Source organism: Wyeomyia smithii, chromosome 2 (assembly GCF_029784165.1).
Source record: "Wyeomyia smithii strain HCP4-BCI-WySm-NY-G18 chromosome 2, ASM2978416v1, whole genome shotgun sequence".
Taxonomy (NCBI): Eukaryota; Metazoa; Arthropoda; class Insecta; order Diptera; family Culicidae; genus Wyeomyia; species Wyeomyia smithii.
In genome coordinates this window covers 124,755,616-124,775,768 of record NC_073695.1, presented here as the reverse complement: position 1 = coordinate 124,775,768, position 20,153 = coordinate 124,755,616, and the positions used below count along the sequence as shown (strand labels likewise).

Below are 20,153 nucleotides of genomic sequence, written 5' to 3'. Positions count from 1 at the left end.
AAATGGCCTGAGACTTATTGACTTCGCCGCCTCCAAGAACATGGCCATACGTAGCACCTTTTTCCAGCATAGCCTCCAACACCGGAACACCTAGAGATCACCTAACCAAACAGAAACTCAAATCGACCACGTTTTGATAGATGGTCGGCACTTTTCAGACATTATCGACGTCAAAACACATCGGGGCGCTAACATCGACTCGGACCACTACGTAGTGATGGTAAAAATACGTCAAAAACTATCCGTTGGGAACAACATACGGTACCGTTGCCCGCCAAGGTACAATCTCGCCCGGCTGAAGCAACCCGAAGTCGCCGAAAACTACGCGCTTTCTCTCGAAGCTGCACTGCCAGAAGAGGACGAGTTCCTCTAGAGGCCTGCTGGAATACCGTCAAGCCAGCCATCAGCAATGTAGCGGAGAACGTCCTAGGTCGTGAAGTACCGAGTCGACGTAACGAATGGTTTGACGAGGAATGCCGGTAGATATTGGATGAAAAAAAAAACGCAGCGCAGGCAGTAATCCTGCCGAGAGCCATCCGTCAGAACGTGGAGCGGTACAAACAGAAACGGAGACAGCAAACCCAACTCTTCCAGGAAAAAAGCGCCGCTAGGAGGAGAAGGAGTGCGAAGAACTACAACAGCTGTACCGCTTCCATGAAACACGAAAGTTCTATCAGTGATACATCGCATCCCGCAAAAGTTTTGTTCCGCGATCCGAAATGTGCAGGGTTAAAGAGGGGAATATCTTGACGGATGATCGTGAGGTGATCGAAAGGTGGAGACAGCACTTCGATGAACATCTTTCGTCTTGTTTTTAAATTGAATTTACTCTAATTTAGAAAATAACATATCTTTAAAAATTCCTCCATTTATAGAGTCAAGTATGCCCTTCAAAATTAGACCAAAAGATACTTTTATGTTTGCCCCAAAAGGAATGACATACAAATGAAAAACGCATATTTTTTGATGAAAAATATTATTAACTTTGAGTAAAATTGAGATATTTACGATGTCAGCATTTAAAATTGTTTCTCTTAAAAATTTCTAAAAGTCGTTCGAAAACAGTGTTGAGATGAAACTTAAAATAAAAAAGTTAGAGCGCAAAATGTGTTTTTTCAATATTAATCGCTCGTTTTCAAACATAGAGAAAAACTTTTTTTTACAAAGTTACTTAAAATTAATGGAGCCAGGGCGCTACATTTTCGAAACAAAACAATGAAACTGATATACTCACGCTGTCATTTCGATTCGAACAGTTTCATTTTCCCTTGATTCCTTTCGGCTACTATCAACGAATCACTTTTTTCTCTCTTTCCCTCTTTCTCCTTTCGGATCATTTCAAATGAAACTAATGACTATTTCAATCGACGGAGAGAGTGACGGAGGGAGAGACTCTTTCCTTTCCTTCAGCGTCTCAATTGAAACTAGCACCGCATCGCATCGTTTGATGGTAGTTTTCTAATAGAGATGGTCGGGTATGGGAAATTTGTTACCCGTACCCGACCCGTACCCGACTCATCGAAAATTTTCAAACCCGTACCCGACCCGAACCCGTAGTCTGGTTTGTTTAAAATACCCGTACCCGACCCGAACCCGAAAAATATCTATTCTAACTACCCGTACCCGACCCGTACCCGATAGAAAAAAACGCCGAAATTGCCGGTACCCGATCCGTACCCGACCCGTCCTGTTTTTTTTTTATTTTTTATTTCAACATGCCTGGGTACCTCGTACATTTTATGCACTGATTGTCATATGTGGTTTCTCGAGATGATGGCCGGAGCCAGGCTAGAACCGAGTGTGCGTGTGAACGAATGATGATGAACCCAGAGTTTCAGGCGGGTGGTCCACTATAAGGAATCGGTCCACTATGAAAAGTGCATGTCTGGTAAAGTTTAAAATAAACGACGAGTTTTATAAACACATTAAAGGGTCAAACGAATTTTAAAAGGCCAAAATTAATATAGTTTATAGCTTGAGAAAAATTTGATAATTCACTGCATTTGCCAAAAACCTGTAATTTTGAGTATAGATTCGGTGTCATTGATAAATTCTAAAAATCTGTAAAAAACAGATATTAAATAAATGAATAAATAAATAAATAAACATTTAAGTGCTTAAGTCCAAAATTTGGGTGCAATATCATAAAATTTGATTTTTTTATAACTTTTCAAAACTTGGCATTCTGACGTTTTTTGACATATTTAAAAAAAATATATCATTACTTTGAAACGCTCTGCAGCTTCAATGATAGCTAGATTTTTTTTTGGGCTCGAAGAAAAAATTGATTTGTAGTTAGTTTTTATTACCTATTATAATATATAATATTGTTTTAATTTTTATAAAAATTTTTTTTTGCGAAATTTGGTTGATTTGAGGAGTTGTTCAAAAACTACGTAAGCTGTTTTTGTAGAGAGGACGCCCTGTGGCGTTGCTTGTGGTTAAAGATAATATAATTCTGTTTAATAAAAAAGTGAAAAGTGCTAAAAAATCATGAAAAATTAAGTCACGTGCTTTATGGACGTCTTCAAATAAAAAGTGGAATGGAGATTCGTGTTCAGCACCCCAAAATTAAGTATATACCATATTTTTGTCGTATTTATCGACACTTTTTTTTTACTTGGCAAGCATTTGTATTAAGTCGCCCCACTGTGCAATGCAATGCCGCGGTTTTCCTGACAGTGATGAAAAAAGCCCGACAAAAATTCCATTTAAATCAAAACCGTTGCAGGAAGAACTATTCAATCTAACATTAGAAAGCGACAGCATGATGTCATTCCCTTGGTGCATAGACTGCCGACAACTGTCAGAATAGGTATTGGGCTATCTCTCGTTGAGTGATGATGGGCGATTTTCTCTCCGATCTTACCGATTATCGACATTAAGAAAACACCCAGGCTTGAAATGATAAAAATTAAATTCTCACAATGCACGAAAATTGAATTACCCGTACCCGACCCGTACCCGACCAATTGAGAATTTTTCAAACCCGTACCCGACCCGAACCCGAAGCCTTGGTTTTTTAATTACCCGTACCCGACCCGAACCCGTAGAATATTTTTTGGCGTTACCCGAAACCCGACCCGAACCCGTCGGGTACGGGTCGGGTACGGGTTTCGGGTAAAAATACCCGCACCCGACCATCTCTATTTTCTGATACCGCAGGCTGTAGTTAGAAAGGCAATGGCATCCAATAAATACGTTACACAAGTTTCGACCAATATTTCCTCCCTCTTTCCTATAAAAGTACTGTATGGAAGCCTTCTGTCTTCGTCAGCGCTCATTGTCATTTTCAATTAAGAATCGTCATTTGAGAGTGATGGTGATAATCTCCGCTTTCAATTGAGAAGCGTTTGTATCAAGTTCAAGCCCCTCAGTTGTCAGAATCACAGCAAACGCTTTCGACTGGGTGTCATGTGATTCAAGAAGTGCTCGAAAATGATACAAAGCGACGGGTCAAAGCATCACTATAACCTGATAATTTTCAATTGAAAATGACTTTGTCAGGCTCTGAATGGAGCCATAACATTGTAGAACAAGTTTTTCTTCTATCTACAAAGATAAATAATTTTCCAATAAGCGCTTTATCATATGTAACAACTTTGTAGAAAAAAGTTTTGACGTGGGACTACGTCTTTGTTTACTATATGTACTGGGATGAATTCTGTAAAATTGGAAATGAAACTGACAAATGTTGCGTCGGAATTCAAACGTTAATAACAGCATAGCCACATGATGGATAACAATAACCAATATGTTGTTGGATAGATAAAATGTATAAAAATTTTGTGATATGCTAGTTATCACTCTAATTTCATTGCTAAGCGGTAAAATTGATAAAAAGTTTCAATAACAAATTTACGCGAATAATGAACTAATTATATGCGAGCATTCCTAGCACAGACGACGTGAATGAACACAATCCGTTCCCTGTGATATTCTCTGTATCAATATCGGAATAAAAATTGACAGAGTCTCCCCGTCCCAATAGGTCAATTTGTTTTTGCTTCCATGAGCTTAGACTAATATGATGTCTCGAAGGTAAAAGTTTTCCAAAAAGTTTGAAACAACCCCCATTCTTGAACAATTTCTAAACCTGCTTTCAGAACCTAATAAAAACTGATGTCTTGAAAGAAAACATGCCGGTAAAAGCAACAGTACCAGTGTAGTAAAGAACCGCAGGTCTCTCGTCGTCTATGATTGCAGCGGTACTCTTCTATCAGTACATTTCAGCGGTTTATCTCATAAACATGATTACCATACTCAACAAGAATTGTAAATTTTTGCAACGGATATTTATTTAATTGACCGGATAGTATCGAAAGAGTAAATTCCTAAATATATACATTTATAGAAGAGTAAGAGCCTGCGAATTTTTGTGAATTTTTTGTTTATTTACTAAGATTCAATCAGAATCTCTTTTTACATTTCAAAATTGTTAGATGATATATTATTATTCTAAGCTTTACCATAATAAACGTATATTAGCTGTTTTCGTAATACAGCGAATGTAGTTGTAGGCAAGTTCGAGTGTTGTTGAATATATTTCAAAAAATAATTTCCATGAGAGGCTGAAAATAAAAATACGTACAGTCGCTGAGCAAACACACTGATTCTGTCTGCAGACTCTGTATATGTTGTAATAAAAAATCCCCTAATTACAGTGTTTAGCCCCACGTCACCATTTCATACAACCCTATGGCTGTATACCTTGTAGTATTTCTCTAAAATGTTGCTATAGAGTTCTAGACCCAAATTTCCCCCTAAATTTGGTTTCTGGACTATTGTATAATCAGGGCCGGCGTCACATTATTTTTCCGAGTGGGTAGTAAGGAATAGGGAAAGTTCATGGGTGACAAAGATGTAGCCGGGGGGGGGGGGGGGCGACCTACTGATACCTGAACATAATTTTACGAAAAACCGACAGTGCATCAACAATAGGGTGCCAATGGAATATTTAAGACAAATTAGATTTTCGATTTTGGTTCAGCAGTAATATTTCCCATGAAAGTTAATTATATAGGCTCATTCACCGGAACGTTCACCATGGTGGACGAAAACATGCGTGTAGGCATGTTTTTGAGTTTTTTCTTCGTTCCATTTATCGATTCCTCCTCAATATTCGCGTCAAAATTATTGGAGAAGGTCTGGTTTGCCCAAAAACTCTGGATGGGACGCAGATGGGCAACGTTGGGTGGGTTGGCTGACCTGGGTACCGCATCAATTTTCAGCCGCTTCATTTCCTCGATTGCTTCGGGTAGTGGGCCGACACCAGATCCGGCCAGAGCACCGCGTCTTCGCCCTATGGTATTTCTGGATGAACGACACAACTTCCGGCAGGCACTTCGTACGATAAATTTCCCCGTTCATGGCCAGTACAGAGATTCTCGCTGATTATCAGCCAAAGCAGCACCGTCTTTGGGAACTTAGTGTGTGAAATGAATTTCACCTCAAAGATCTCTTCTTTCGTAGGAAAAGTAAAATACGGAGTGCCCTGCCAGTCGTTGTCATCCATAGTGAGATAGGTCTCGGCATCGACCACCACCATCACGTCGCGATTCGCTGGAAAAATAAATCCCATCTTTTTCAGCCGCGGACACTGCGTCATTGCCTGCAGCTCCGAGACCAATGGACGGGACTCCCGCATTCTGATGTCTGTTTTCGCCAGGTGCTTTTCCACTGTTTGGCCGGTTGATCCGATCTCCCGATCAAGTGTACACAGTGATATAGCCACTCTCCCCTCGATATTCCTCTTCAGCATTCCTTGTAGCTTCTTGTCGCTTAGGGTCGTCAGCCGTCCGGAACAGGTCTTTTTTTCGATGCTTTGATTGTAGTCCAACAGTGCCAAAATGTAGCAGATACCGGAACAAGCCTAACCAGCGTCCCTTTTCCGTACGATGTCTGTTTTCGACGCGGCGGGGTATCGTTTTGAGCATTTTTTAATGAAAATTTTAGGGCTCAACAATTTTGTCTTCTCGAAAAAAGTCTTCATCCAAAATTTGAGCTTAATCAAACTTCTGATAAGGTTTCACTTACAGTCGTGAAAGTCTTACATTTTTGGCCATCCTAAAAACACACAAGAGTAGTTCTTGAAGTTCCTGAAATCGAACTTTTTTTATAGCAAATCTCTTAGAAATACATGAGATGCCGAAATCTGATGTTGTTTTATAAAAATTTGTTTTAAAAACAAAAATTAAATTTCGGGGACATGGAAATCTTTGCGTTGGGAGACTCGAGCTGCACCGGAACACACAAGAGACACTTCCAGCTCGAACATTCCTTTCATCGATTAAAAAACTGCAACTTTGACCGCTTTGAGGCTCTACTTCCCGAAGTCCGATTGAGCTCGAATTCGGCATGGGAAATTTTTACGAGAAAACAAAACTTCAGAACTTCATCGTAAATGAAATTTAGAACTCTATCGTAAATGAAACTCTCTATTGTAAATGAAACAAGTGAACAAATATTCCTTTTAAATCCCTGAGAAACGCTGTACATACATCTGTAGATTTATAACCTCTCGCTCAACGATATCCATCAAACAATCTGTCGCTCGCAACATTACTTTTTTTGGTTTTGTCCGATAGTTCCGAGTGGGTAAGTACCCACATGGATATTTTCCGAGTGGGTACTACTACCCGTACTACCCACATGAAACGCCGGCCCTGTGTACAATTGTAACTGAGAACAACGATACCAGCCGTGAGATTAGGAGGCGAATCGTCAGCGGGAGTCGTGCCTACTATGGGCTTAACAAAAAATTACGGTAGAAACGTCTAAGTTCCCGCACAAAGTGCTCCTTGTACAAAACGCTTATTAGACCGGTTGTTCTCTACGGGCATGAGACGTGGACAATGCTTGAAGAGGACCTGCGAGCGATCGGAGTTTTCGAACGACGGGTGCTAAGAACCATCTTTGGCGGTGTATAGGAGACAGAGTGTGGAGACGGAGAATGAACCATGAGCTCGCGCAACTCTACGATGAATCAGGCATCCAGAAAGTGGAAAAATCTGGACGGATACGTTGGGCAGGGCACGTGGCGAGAACAACGGACAATTACCTTGCACAGTTGGTTCTCACCTCGAATCCGGGTGGTACGAGGCGAAGAGGAGTACAAAGAGCAAGATGGTTAGACCAGGTGGAGCATGATCTGACAAGTACGGAATACCCGCGGGATTGGAGGCGAGTAACCATAGACCGATCACGTTGGCGGAATTATGTTGTGCAGGCCATGTCTTAGGACGTACGGCCATTTAAGTAAATAAGTAAGTAATAGCACATTAACATGAAAAGCGAAATACATTAAACACTTGATAAGCACTACTATAAAATCGCAGAGATTGGTAAAAACGAAACAAAACTTGTTTAAAATGTAATGCCATGCATAATTTTATTACTTACCCCTGGTATCATAAGCATTGATACACTCAGAAGATTTGAATTGCGACAGCAAAGCTCCTTTGCCAACACCTGGAGCGCCAACCATTGCAACTTGAAATGAATCGATGGGTCCATTATTAGGAGGTAGTACTTCCTGTGGAGCACACATTGGACTAGTAGGAGCTAAACTATTGCTTCTGGATCTTCGTCTTCTAAATGAGTCTCCACGATTAACTACGCCTATGTTTGAAATGAAAGAAAACTCTAAATGTTTTTTTTTTTCTGTGCTCAGTCTGATATTCATCAATAAATAATAAACATGAAACCACGAATTGATGTAATACTGAAAAAATTCATCGACACAATGAAAACTATCGTTTCTTTTTTTTTACTTTTTACGTAGAACTACGTCTCTCAAGATGTTCGGCTACATAAGGATTTAAAATCTAAAACCGGAAAAAGTAGAAAATATATTCACATTCAAATATAAATCGGTTAGTTTTCCATGGATTTCTTTTGTTCTTGCAGCAATCGGTTGGAAAATTTTCTAAGTACCCTCCCAGATGCAGAAAATTGTAATTTTATTATGCGAACTGTTGTAGTGTTGAAAATTGTCAGGCCTAGGCAGAACGTAAAATTCATTATATGATTGATTTCCCAAGCACGATCGACAGAATTGTAGACCTAGTAATTCGAAAACTATTTGGCCTATACAAGACCCTGTTTCAGCCGAAACTGCTCAAATTAGTTCTGGACAGCGACAACAGCAGTTCTCACTTAGCAGTAGCAGCAGCTGTGGCAGCGGATAGAAGCAGCATCTGTAGTAATGCATAGCAGTTGCAGTGGGTATCAGCATTGATAATGCAGCGGCACTTCCTTTAGTAGCATGCCTTTGTGCGGTAGCGGGCAGCATGCATGCATGCAGTAGATGCATCCAATGAAAAGTTTCCTCATTTTGACAACACACTAAAGTTCTGGAATCCTGGCATTCAGAATACAGTAGTGGTTAAATCTTAGAAGCGGAAATGGCTCTTGGCAGCAAACAACAAATGACCTCGGTTTTCCTGGATATCACAGGCGCATTTGATTCAGTTTCAATCGAAATTCTTTCCGAGAAACTGCATCAGAGAGGATTCTCCCCTATATTAACAAACTTTTTGAACAACCTGCTGTCTGAAAAGCATTTACTTTTCAACCACGGTTCTTCAACAATAACACGAACAAGCTACATGGGTCTCCCCCAAGGCTCTTGTCTGAGTCCGCTGTTGTACAACTTCTACATCAGTGACATCGACACATGCTTGACGGACGGCTGTACAATGCGCCAGTTAGCTGACGACTGCGTTGTATCAGTCACGGCGACTCTAGCTGTAGACATGAAAAACAGCCTGCAAAATACGCTAGATAATCTGACCGGTTGGGCCAGTTGTCTTGGAATCGAATTCTCGCTTGAAAAAACGGAGATGGTAGTCTTTTCAAAAAAGCGACCACCACCTCGCTTCGAGCTAGTTCTGTCCGGAATACCCATCACTCAGTCACCTAGCTTCAAGTATCCAGGAGTATGGTATGACTCTAAGTGCACATGGGAAAAACATGCCAATTACCTGAAGCAAAGATGCCAACCGAGAATTAATTTTCTTCGGATGGTAACAGGAACATCATGGGGAGCGCATCCAGAGGATTTAATACGACTCTACCAAACCACTATTCTCCCCGTAATAGAATACGGCAGCATATGCCTCAGAGGAGTCGCAGCTTCACACATGCTGAAGCTAGAGAGGATACAATACCGTTGTTTGCGTATCGCTCTAGGCTGCATGCAATCGACACATACCATGTCCCTAGAGGTCATTGCGAGAGTACTACCACTCAAAGAGAGGCTATTCGAGTTAGCTCTTCGTTTCCTCATCAGATCGGAGATAGCAAACCCAATGATAATCGAGAACTATGAGAGGTGTTTGGAAGTTGTTCAGAAACCCTGTATGTCAGTATACCAGCGGTTCATGACCATGGAGATAAACCCTTCGGTTGTTGCTCCATCCCGTGAGATTTCAACATCGCTCAACAATTCTTCTGTTGTATTTGATTTGACGATGAAACAAGAAATCCATGGAATTCCCGAACACCTTAAACCAACAGTTGTGCCATCAATATTTTCGGCAAAATTCGGCCACCTCCCAGTACAGAACTCCTTTTTCACGGACGGATCTGTGATGGATGGACAATCCGGATATGGCGTTTTTAACACAGATCATCACATATCCCGCAAACTAGCACAGCCTTGCTCCATATATGTAGCTGAATTAGCTGCCATACACAATTCGCTGCGAATTATCGAGCTCAAGACACCAGGCAATTATTTCATCTTCTCGGACAGCCTCAGTTCTATCGAAGCTCTCCGATCGATTAAACCGGTCAAGCACCCGTCCTATTTCCTTCCGGAAATTAGACGGATATTAGAAGTGCTGGTTGATCGGTCTTTCATTATCTGCTTTGTGTGGGTCCCCTCTCATTGCTCAATCCCAGGCAATGAAGAAGCTGATTTATTAGCGAAAAGGGGTGCCATAGAAGGAGATATATTTGATAGACCGATCATCTATACCGAGTATTTTCACCTGCCTCGACAACTGGCCCTGGCAAACTGGCAGGAAAAATGGGATAAAGACGATCTTGGGCGATGGATGCACTCGATTTCGCCCAAAGTGTCTACAAAAGCTTGGTTCAAAGGGTTAGATTTAACTCGAGATTTCATTCGAGTTATTTCGCGCCTAATGTCCAATCACTATGTTGCAAACGCACACCTTTATCGAATAAACTTAGTCGATAGTAATCTGTGCGAATGTGGAGGGTACGAAGATATAGATCATATAGTCTTCGTATGCCCTAAGTACTACAGAGCAAGGACCAAGCTTATTGATTCTCTCCGAAAACAGAAAGTGACATTTACAATGCAAGTACGGGATGCGCTTGCTAGCCGCAACCCAGCGCTTGTAATACCTATTTATGACTTTTTAAGAGATATAAAGTATCGAATTTGATTATCTCCTTGCTTCTTCTTCTTATTTTTCCAAAACAACCTCCATCAAAAAGTTTCACACTAATTCTGTTCCTTTTTTTTTTCTTTTATTGATCTTTTTAGAGACACATGAATCATCGCTTCTTTCTGAGAGACATGATCCACCAAACATAGATATAAGTTTTGATTTCTAAAGATATAAGGAACCAGCACACCTTAACGAATAGTATTAAGAATTGATATTTACTCATACAGAGAAGAACTTTATTTATTATTGTTATTGTTAGCCGTAGGTTTAAATGATATGTATTTTTAAATTGTATTTATAAAAGAGAAAAGATGAGAGGGTTTTTATGCCTGTTTGAGGAGGAGCAGTCGGGATACAGGCTCTACTCAAGCTGGCTTTTCCCTACTCCAAAAGATATTCGGCCCCGTTATGCTTTGCGGTTGGGCCTAAATAAATATTAGAGTTTTAAAAAAAAAATCTTCAGTGGTAAAAAAGCTTCCCATTGTGTTATCAGAAGGAATACCTTATTCGCACTGTCAGTGATAACGCAAAGATGCGATCAGCTTCATATTCGATATTGATTTAAACAGCAAGTTGTCCTTTTCAGGATAAATTGAATGCCTAATTGAAGAGCTAACATTTTCTCTTAAATTAATTACACTTCTTTTGAATGTTGGAACGGTTATAAATTTGGCTTCATCTCCATGCCTCAGAACGTAGTGAGTTATATTTTCCTTCAGTAATATGCAACACCCGAACAGCTTTTGTTATCTGCATAATCAAAACTCAAAAATTCATTCCGCGTCGAAGACTCGATAGAAATGGTCGTGCAAAGTTATCGTTCCATTATAATTCGGTCTGTGTGTACGAATAGCCAAACAAAAGATACCATATTCCGCGTTCAAGGCCAACTAACTAGCGTGCTGTGTCGCTACGTAAAGTGATTTCGTACCCGGCTCGCTGCTGTGTGGCTGTATTGTTCTGTAGCTAACAACTGCAGCTTCGAACGATCGGACAACCAACCCCACTAGAAAAAAAGAAGTAAAGAGGTACGTGTACTTGTCGGCGCTAGTGCGCTAGCTTTAGCCGAGCTACTTTAAAACATTTACGTCTACCGTTGTTCCGTGAAAAATTTACTGAGAAATCGGAAACCGAATGTGTTTACTGGGATACCGTAAATTTGTTTGCCGAAATAATCCGTGAAACAGCAAATTTCCGAGCGTAGTAAACTAAAATACCAATTCTCGAAACGCTAACATCATTTAACCGGGATCTCGTCGAACCGAAAAATAGAACTGTCAAAATAACGAAAGCTTCAGTTCAGTTCAGTTTTGATCGTGTTTCGGTTCGGATGAGAAAGGAACAGGTGTTGCAGTGCAGTTAATTATCATTATGGAGAAATCTGTGATATTCAGATTACCCTGAAATATTGAGTTAGTATATATTGTTTTTTTTCTCAGATCTTGTTTGTGTTTATTGCAAATAATACTAAAAGAAAACGATTAATTCTTTCTTTACTCAATTTTGTAGGTTAACGACTCGCTTCGCAGGATGGAAGTTGCAGAGTAATGGATGTTGTTTTATTTCCAGGAAGCAACATAACTCTCCCGTTTTTACCAATGCTGTAATTAGTTGAATCATTCAACTTAATAATTAATAAAATACGGATAATAATCAATTTTATCTGAAAAATACGTACTTCAGTAAATTTTACCGAAGTTTTCGTAATAATTTGACAGTTGAAATTTCCGAGTTTCGGCATTAATTAATGAGTATCCCGGTAAAATATTACCGAGAATCTCGTTGAAGTTTGACAAGTTTTCAATTGCTGCTTTCACAGAATCTCGGTATTTTTATGTATTACCGAGATTTTTACCGAGATATCAGCTGTTGAAATCTCGGTAGTTTATTTTACTGTACTCGGTGATAATATCTAAGTGTGCAATTGAAAATTTTCTTATAGCATTCCTTCCAACAGTTAGATCATTCTTGAAGCAGTTGACTGCCCAATGGCCTCTCCTTGCAGCGATCGTTTCCTTCGATGGCTAATTCATCTACTAATACGAAGGATTCTATCTCTCTCTTACAGTGGAATTGTAGAAGTATTTTACCAAAAATTGATTCATTCAAAGTTTTGATGAATAAAAACAAATGCGATGCATTTTCTTTTTGCGTAACTTGGCTTACAAATGTATGCCTGAAGGGCATTGCACACTTAGATAACATCACCGAGTACGGCAAAATGAATTACCGAGATTTCAACAGCTGAGATCTCGGTAAAAATCTCGGTAATACATCAAAATACCGAGATTCTGTAAAATCAACAATTGACAACTTGTCAAACTTTAACGAGGTTCTCGGTAATATTTTACCGGGACTCGGAAATTTCAACTGTCGAATTATTACGAAAATTTCGGTAAAATTTACTGAAGTACGCATTTTGTGATTTCTCAGATAAATCCAAGAAATGATGAAAACGATTAATTATCCGTATAATTTTATTAATTATTTTGTCAAATGATTCAACTTATTACAGCATTGGTAGAAACAGGAAAGTTTTGTTGCTTCCTGGAAATAAAACAAATTCCATCACTGCAACTTCCATCCTGCGAAGCGAGCCGTTAACCTACAAAAATGAGTAAGGAAAGAATTAATTGTTTTCTTTTAGTATTATATTTGTACACAAACAAGATCTGAGAAATAATATTGTATACTTACTCAACATTGTAGGTTAATATGAATATTACAGATTTTTTCGGAAAGATAATTAACCGCGAAACCTGTTCCTTTCACATCTAAACCGAAACACGAACAAAACTGATAGTGAAGCTTTCGTTATTTTGACAGTTCTATTTTTCGGAATCTCGGTAAGAGCTTTTTTGGTTCAACGAGATCTCGGTTAAATGATGCCAGGCTTCCGAGATTCGGTATTTTAGTTTACTGAACTCGGAAATTTGCTGTTTTACAGTTTTTTTTGGCAAACAAATTTACGGTATTCTGGTAAACTCATTCGGTTTCCGATTTCTCAGTAATTTTGTTACGGAACAACGGTAAACGAAAATGTTTTCAAGTAGTTCGGTATTTTACTTTACCGAGAAAACATTATGCAGTTAAGTGTGTGGGTACTGGAATGCCACTGCGACAGTCTTACTGATTGTCTTTTGTGGCTGGCCCCGATTGCTGTGCACAGGTTACGGATTGCTCGTACTCATTGATGGAGTAGAACTGTTTTGTTTTAAACCTGTACCCCAATTAGGTACAACATAGTTGTTGAAACTAATGACCTGCTTGGGATTAGAACTCCATACTTGGTATGGAGTTAAAGGGTAACTTCCTAAGAAGTTGTACCTTGAGGAAGCTCTCTGGTTCAGATTTGCAGAATCGGCAGGTGGCTTTCAACACTACACCGATTTTCTTTAAATGATAAAAAGCGGGACAGTGTCCGGTAAGGAGTCCCGTGATTATCCGTAGTTCATTACGATTTAGACTAAGTAACTTTCTGGCGGTTCCGGGGTTCGGATGGATTAACTGTTTAGCTTGTCTACAACCCTGTACCTGTTGCTATTGGGATGCTATTTCTAGCTTTTTCCAAGTTAGTGGTTCGTTTTTGATAGCGGAATTGGACGTACCCAGAAACGGCTCGGGGCCAATAAACCGCTGAGCTGATCCCTGTCTTGCTAGGTAGTCAGTTTGGAAACGCATTTGACGGACTTAAGTTCTAGTAGTGCTGCTTGACTGTCCGAGAATATACCGATTTTCGCCTGTCTGTAGTTGCGTTTCAGACAAATTTTTGCGTAGATATATATGGCATATACCTCTGCTTGAAAAACGGTGGGCCATTTGCCCAGGGAAAATGTTTCCCTGATACCGGGTCCGTATATACCGGATCCCGTTAGGGATCCCATTTTCGAGCCATCCGTATAAAAACTGACGCTGCCAGGTGGAAGATTAGGCCCTCCACTGTTCCACATAGAGCGGTTTGTTTCCAACACTCTATACGGAATATCCATGTTGGTCCCAACGTCCATCCAGTCGGAGACTGTAGTTTATAGCGGAGTTAGTTAGAAACTTGGCTTTTTTTTGTAAGATTTGGACCACTGCGACCATTGTTTTGATCTTTTGTGGTATGAGAAACTTGGCTTACTTCAAACAGCGCGTCCAAGCCCTTTAGGTCTATCTTTATGTTCGATGTCGCTACGGTTGGATTGCACATGGAAGGTAATCTTCGATCCCCACGGTAGCGAACATTTGCCTATTCTAATTTCAGTTACTAACGGGTCAACTCGCACGCGACTAATTAATATTCCGTATGACCTCACACGAAATATCGATTGGGAATTATACGAAAGAATAATCATAGAAGCTGTTGGCTCGATGCAAGATTTTCCACCACTTGAAGAATACAACCTCTTCTCTTGATTTTCGACGCCGCGGTTCAAGCCCAAACAAAATACCCCGGCGTGACGACCAATGGACGGCCTTCCACTCCGTGGTGGAATGAAGAGTGCTCCGATGTCTACAACAAAAGATCCGACGCGTTTCTGACCTTCCGGGATACAGACAAGGCCAATGACTTTAAACGGTAATTGGAGCTTGGTACCAAGTTTGAAAGCTTGACTGAAGCAAAAAAACGCAGTTATTGGCGTCGGTTTGTAAACGAAACATCGAAGGAGAGATCGATCGCGTACCGATGCGTAATCGGGTAACGGCCAACGAAAACGAAGAGTCTTCAAGTCGGTGGATATTTGATTTTGCCAGGAGAGTATGTTCGGACTCTGTTCCTGAGCAAAACATTGTTCGCGATGCGTGTCCGGGTCACGACGCGATAGAATCACCTTTTACGATGGCAGAATTTTCAGTTGCCCTCCTGTCCAATAACGCGCCTGGGTTAGAAAGAATTAAATTCAACTTGTTGAAGAATCTACCCGACAATGCCAAAAGGCGCTTGTTTAACTTGTTCAATAAGTTCTTGGAGCACAATATTGTACCGCAGGATCGGAGGCAAGTGAAGGTGATCGCCTTCCAAAAACCGGGAAAACCAGCTTCTGATCACTACTCTTATAGGCCGATTGCAATGCTATCCTGTATCCGGAAATTGATGGTGAAAATGATACTCCGTCGTTTAGACCCATTAGGTCGAATCATATGATCTACTATGAGATACTCAGTTTGGCTTCCGCCGTGCCGTAAGGACTAATGAATGTCTTGCGTTGCTTTCAACAAAAATTAAGCAGGTGTATGCTCGCAAAGAACAAATGGCGTCTGCGTTCTTGGACATTAGGGGCTTTTGATTCCGTTTCTATTGACATTCTTTCGGGAAAACTTCACCGACAAGGATTTTCTCCAATTTTAAACAACTTTTTGCATACTTTGTTGTCCGTAAAGCACATGCATTTTACACATGGCGATTTGGCAACTTTTCGTATTAGCTACATGGGTCTTCCCCAGGGCTCATGTTTAAGCCCACTTCTTCACAATTTTTATGTAAATGACATTGATGAATGTCTTGCAAATTCATGCACGATAAGTCAACTTGCAGATGACAGTGTAATCTCTGGTACAGGAGCCACAGCTGCGGATTTGCTAGGACCATTGCAGGATTCCTTGGACAATTTGTCTGCTTTGGCTTTACAGCTAGGTGTAGAATTCTCTCCGGAGAAGACTGAGATAGTAGTTTTTTCTAGGAAGCATGAACCTGCTCAGCTCCAAGATCAGCTGATGGGTAAAACGATTTCTCAGGTTTTGGTATACAAGTATCTTAGTATCTGGTTCGATTTTAAGGGCACCTGAGGTTGCCATAAAAAACGCCAACAAGAGTAAATTTTCTTCGTACAATAACCGGTTCATGGTGGAAAGCTCACCCAGGAGACCTTATGAGGCTTTACCAAACAACGATATTGTCTGTAATTGAGCACGGGTGCTTCCGATCCGCAGCAAATACACATTTGATCAAACTGGAGCGAATACAGTATCGCGTTGTTCGCTCACCAGTTACCCTTCCTTTACGCTGAAATCTACAATACATTTGCGTGACTTCCTCTTAACAAAAAATAAGTCCCTCTTATCAATAAAACTGGCCAAAAGGACGCACGACGAAACTTCTCCAGGGAATTATAATTGGCGATATTTGGCAGGAGGAAGGAGGCTCGGTATAGAAGAACAGTAAGCGTGTAAAAGGAAGGATAGTACATTACACACAAGCATTGATCAAAAATAATAATAAGCATGCCACTTCTTAAAAGCGGTATTGCTAATAATAGAAGTGCGGGATACAGCAGACACCCGGGCATATCTCATAATAGATCAACGATTCTGGTCGCAGTGAGGAAGTCCATACAGGAGATCGTTGTTCGCTTATCGCCTTGGGGTGAATGTAGTCGACTCATACCATGCGTTTGGAGGTCCTGGCTGGGGCAACTGCAATTCAGTACACCCTAGAGATTATCGAAAAAATGCCCACGGATCATTATTTCTTCTTCACGGAAAGTCTCAGTTCCATTGAGGCTCTCCGATCGATGGAAGATGTTAAGCACTCTCCGTATTTCCTAGGTAAAATACAAAAACATTTGAGTGCTGGGAATGATTTTGCAACAAAAAAATGCTGGTATTCGCTAAACTAAACGCTAAACAGCAACTAGCATCACTGCTTATGTTTTGGTTGTTGATATTTCGGTGCTTTTAAATTCTCGATTTTTCGTGTAACTTCGATTCCGTTTCGCGTTCAACACGTTACGTTACGTTTGTGACTTCTCTCAGTACATTCTGTTATTGGAGAATAATTTATATGTGCGTGTTGTGATTAGTTTATTGGTAGTGAATTGTGCAGCTTAAAGTGACATTCTGCAATTCGCATCTTGCTACACACTGTCTACCTACCGCTACGCTCGATTTTTTTCCAAAGCGCCATCTACCAGATTCTTTCGATACGACTCCTTGCTTGCAAGTTTACTGTACACTTGTTGCATAATCTACAGGCGCATATCCACAGTGTGATTTCGCTTCGTCTATTAGAAAGCTCTACTGACAACATGACTGCAGCTTGTCACACCTGTAAAAAGAGGTAACTGATGCTTCGGTGCAATGCCGTGGTTTTTGTAAGGCCGTGTCACCTAAAATGTTGCAAGATATCTCCTGCTATTGCAGAAGAGATACACCGGAATAAGCAACTTTTCTGGATGTGTCAATCTTGCACTTCACTGATGGGCGATATTCGTTTTCGGGCTGCTGTTGGTACTGCTTTCGAATTTGGACTTAATAATGCTCTCAGCGCACATGGTGAAATTGCGAAAAATTTGAAGACAGAGATCATGGTTGAGCTGAAAAATGAAATTCGTTCGAATTTTACTGCTTTGATCAACTCTAGCTCACACACGCCAAAATCATCGACCCGGCTGATTTATCCGATGCGATCTGTGCGTAGCCGAAGGCTGTTTCAAAAGTCTGAAATTGTGGAACGTCGCCAATCTGATCTAATGTGTGGAACTGGAAATTCGCTGTCGCCTTCGGATGGAACATTCACCGTACCACCTCCTAGTCAAAAATTCTGGATCTACTTGTCCCGTATCTCTCGTGACGTCACTGCTGAACAAGTTTGCGAGTTGGCAAAGCAAAGATTGGGCACAAATGACGTTGAAGCTGTTAGGCTGGTAGCCAAGGGAAAGGATATCAAATCACTGTCATTCTGAATGCAGATCCTCAACAATCTTAAATCATGAATCCGATGTCAACTCACTCCCTAGGACCCCAGGACGAAGTTTTAATGACGGAATAAATTGTATTCCAAACACCATCCTTCCTGTCTTCCAACAACTGGGACGCAATGATAATAGTAATATGGAAGCCCCTAATCCCCCCTCCGCAGTAGTGCCATTCCAGCCAGCGACCAGCAGCCGTCCCAGGCCTGCGTGTGGGCGTGGAGAAGGGGTCTTCCAAATATCTAACGCAGGCAAGTAGAATCATACTTCATACTTCATACTTTCACACTTGACAAGATCTGATCTGCCTATCGCATCCACCATCTGTTACGACCGAGCTAAGACGTCCTTTGGTCAATGTACGAAACGAACGAAAGTTACGCATCTTTTACCAAAAAGTTCGTAGACTCCGGACAAAAATCGACACTTTCTTTCTTGCTGCTTCCGACTCTGAGTACGATGTTATCGTTCTCACTGAAACATGGCTGGACGATTGCATTTTATCGCCGCAGCTTTTTGGCAGTTCATTCACTGTATTTCGAATGGATCGCAGTAGGGTGAATAGTCGAAAATTGCGTGGTGGTGGAGTTTTGATTCACTACACTTTTCACTTGCAAATACGTATTTCGGCACTGACATAGTGCCATCGTCAGTGCTTATTTGGACTGTTAGTTTTGAGTTTTGATTGCCGTTTCCTCCAGGCACTGCTGCTGCATAGACCCAGCACCGATTAGTAACACGCTTGAGCAACTTTGGGTAAAAATCCAACTGGATAGGTCATCCGTAAGCATTGGAGTATTGTATCTGCCCCCTGATCGTCGAAATGATCTTGATGCTATTCAGAAACATGCTGACTCAATTGGATCCGTTCTATCCCGTCTGAATCCCCTCGACATTGCTGTTCTTTTTGGGGATTATAACCACCGAGAGCTACATTGGGTACCTTCGGAAAGCAGTGGCCTTGTTGTTGATACAAGTAGATCACGTTTAACCGCGACTGGAAGTGCTCTGTACGACGCATTCTGTTTTAACGGTTTGACGCAAACAAATCCAGTCAAAAACGCTCGTGCTAGAACTCTCGACCTAGTGCTGGTGAACGAGCCAGCGCTTCAAAACCTTTCTGTGATGGAGGCCGACGATCCTATGGTGAGAATTGACCCGGATCATCCCGCTCTGGATGTGACTGTGACGGAAATAGTGCCTATTGCACTTGAATTAGCTCCACAACATCGGGGATTAAATTTTAAGCATGTTGATTACGATGTGTTGAACGAAGCGTTATCAGCAATTGACTGGCAATTCATCGATTCGCAAGAGGATCTGACGGACATTGTCGACATGTTTACCGCAACGATTCGAACAGTAATTGAAGCTCATGTTCCACTGCAACGACCGCCGATGAAACCTGCTTGGGCTAATCGACATCTGCGTGAGCTAAAGCGCCGTAGACAAGCTGCTCAACGAAACTATCAAACAAATCGCACGTTTCTAGCAAAGCAACGGTTTAAACTCGCAAGCAACACATACAAATTTTACAATCAATTCCTGTACTCTCGTTACATTGAGCGAACTCAAAAAAGCTTACGTCGACATCCAAAAAAGTTCTGGTCTTTTGTTCGTTCTAAACGAAAGGAAAATTGATTACCAGCTTCCATGTTGCTCGGTGATTTGTCTGCTAGCACAGCTTCTTCTAAATGCGAATTATTTGCTGAGCATTTTAAAGCCGCTTTTTCGTCTTCAGTTGCTACGCCAGATAAGATTGATGCTGCAATACGCGATACTACGCAGGAGAGTTTCGATTATGGAGTTTTCCAAGTGACAGAAGCGCACGTTTTGAGTGCAATTCGAGAGCTGAAACATTCCACTTGTCCTGGGCCAGACGGGATCCCGCCATCATTGTTGAAAAACTGCTCGAACAACCTGGTGGCGCCTCTTGTAAAGATGTTTAATCTTTCTCTGCAGCAAGGATTGTTTCCTACTAGTTGGAAAAATTCATTGCTCACACCGATACACAAAAAAGGGGACAAGTGCAACATAGCTAATTACCGAGGAATTA

General features: G+C 41.0%; 1 protein-coding gene across 6 annotated transcripts in view; it reads right to left on the bottom strand.

Annotated features, from left to right (window-relative positions):
* Nucleotides 1–20,153, bottom strand: part of LOC129725620 (GTP-binding protein RAD) — a 139,335-nt gene that overhangs the window by 23,309 nt on the left and 95,873 nt on the right. For all 6 annotated transcript variants that reach the window (XM_055681657.1, XM_055681662.1, XM_055681658.1 and 3 more), the window contains one exon: nucleotides 7,402–7,620. In XM_055681657.1, the coding sequence (XP_055537632.1) occupies nucleotides 7,402–7,620 (219 nt within the window). The remainder of the gene's footprint in view (nucleotides 1–7,401; nucleotides 7,621–20,153) is intronic.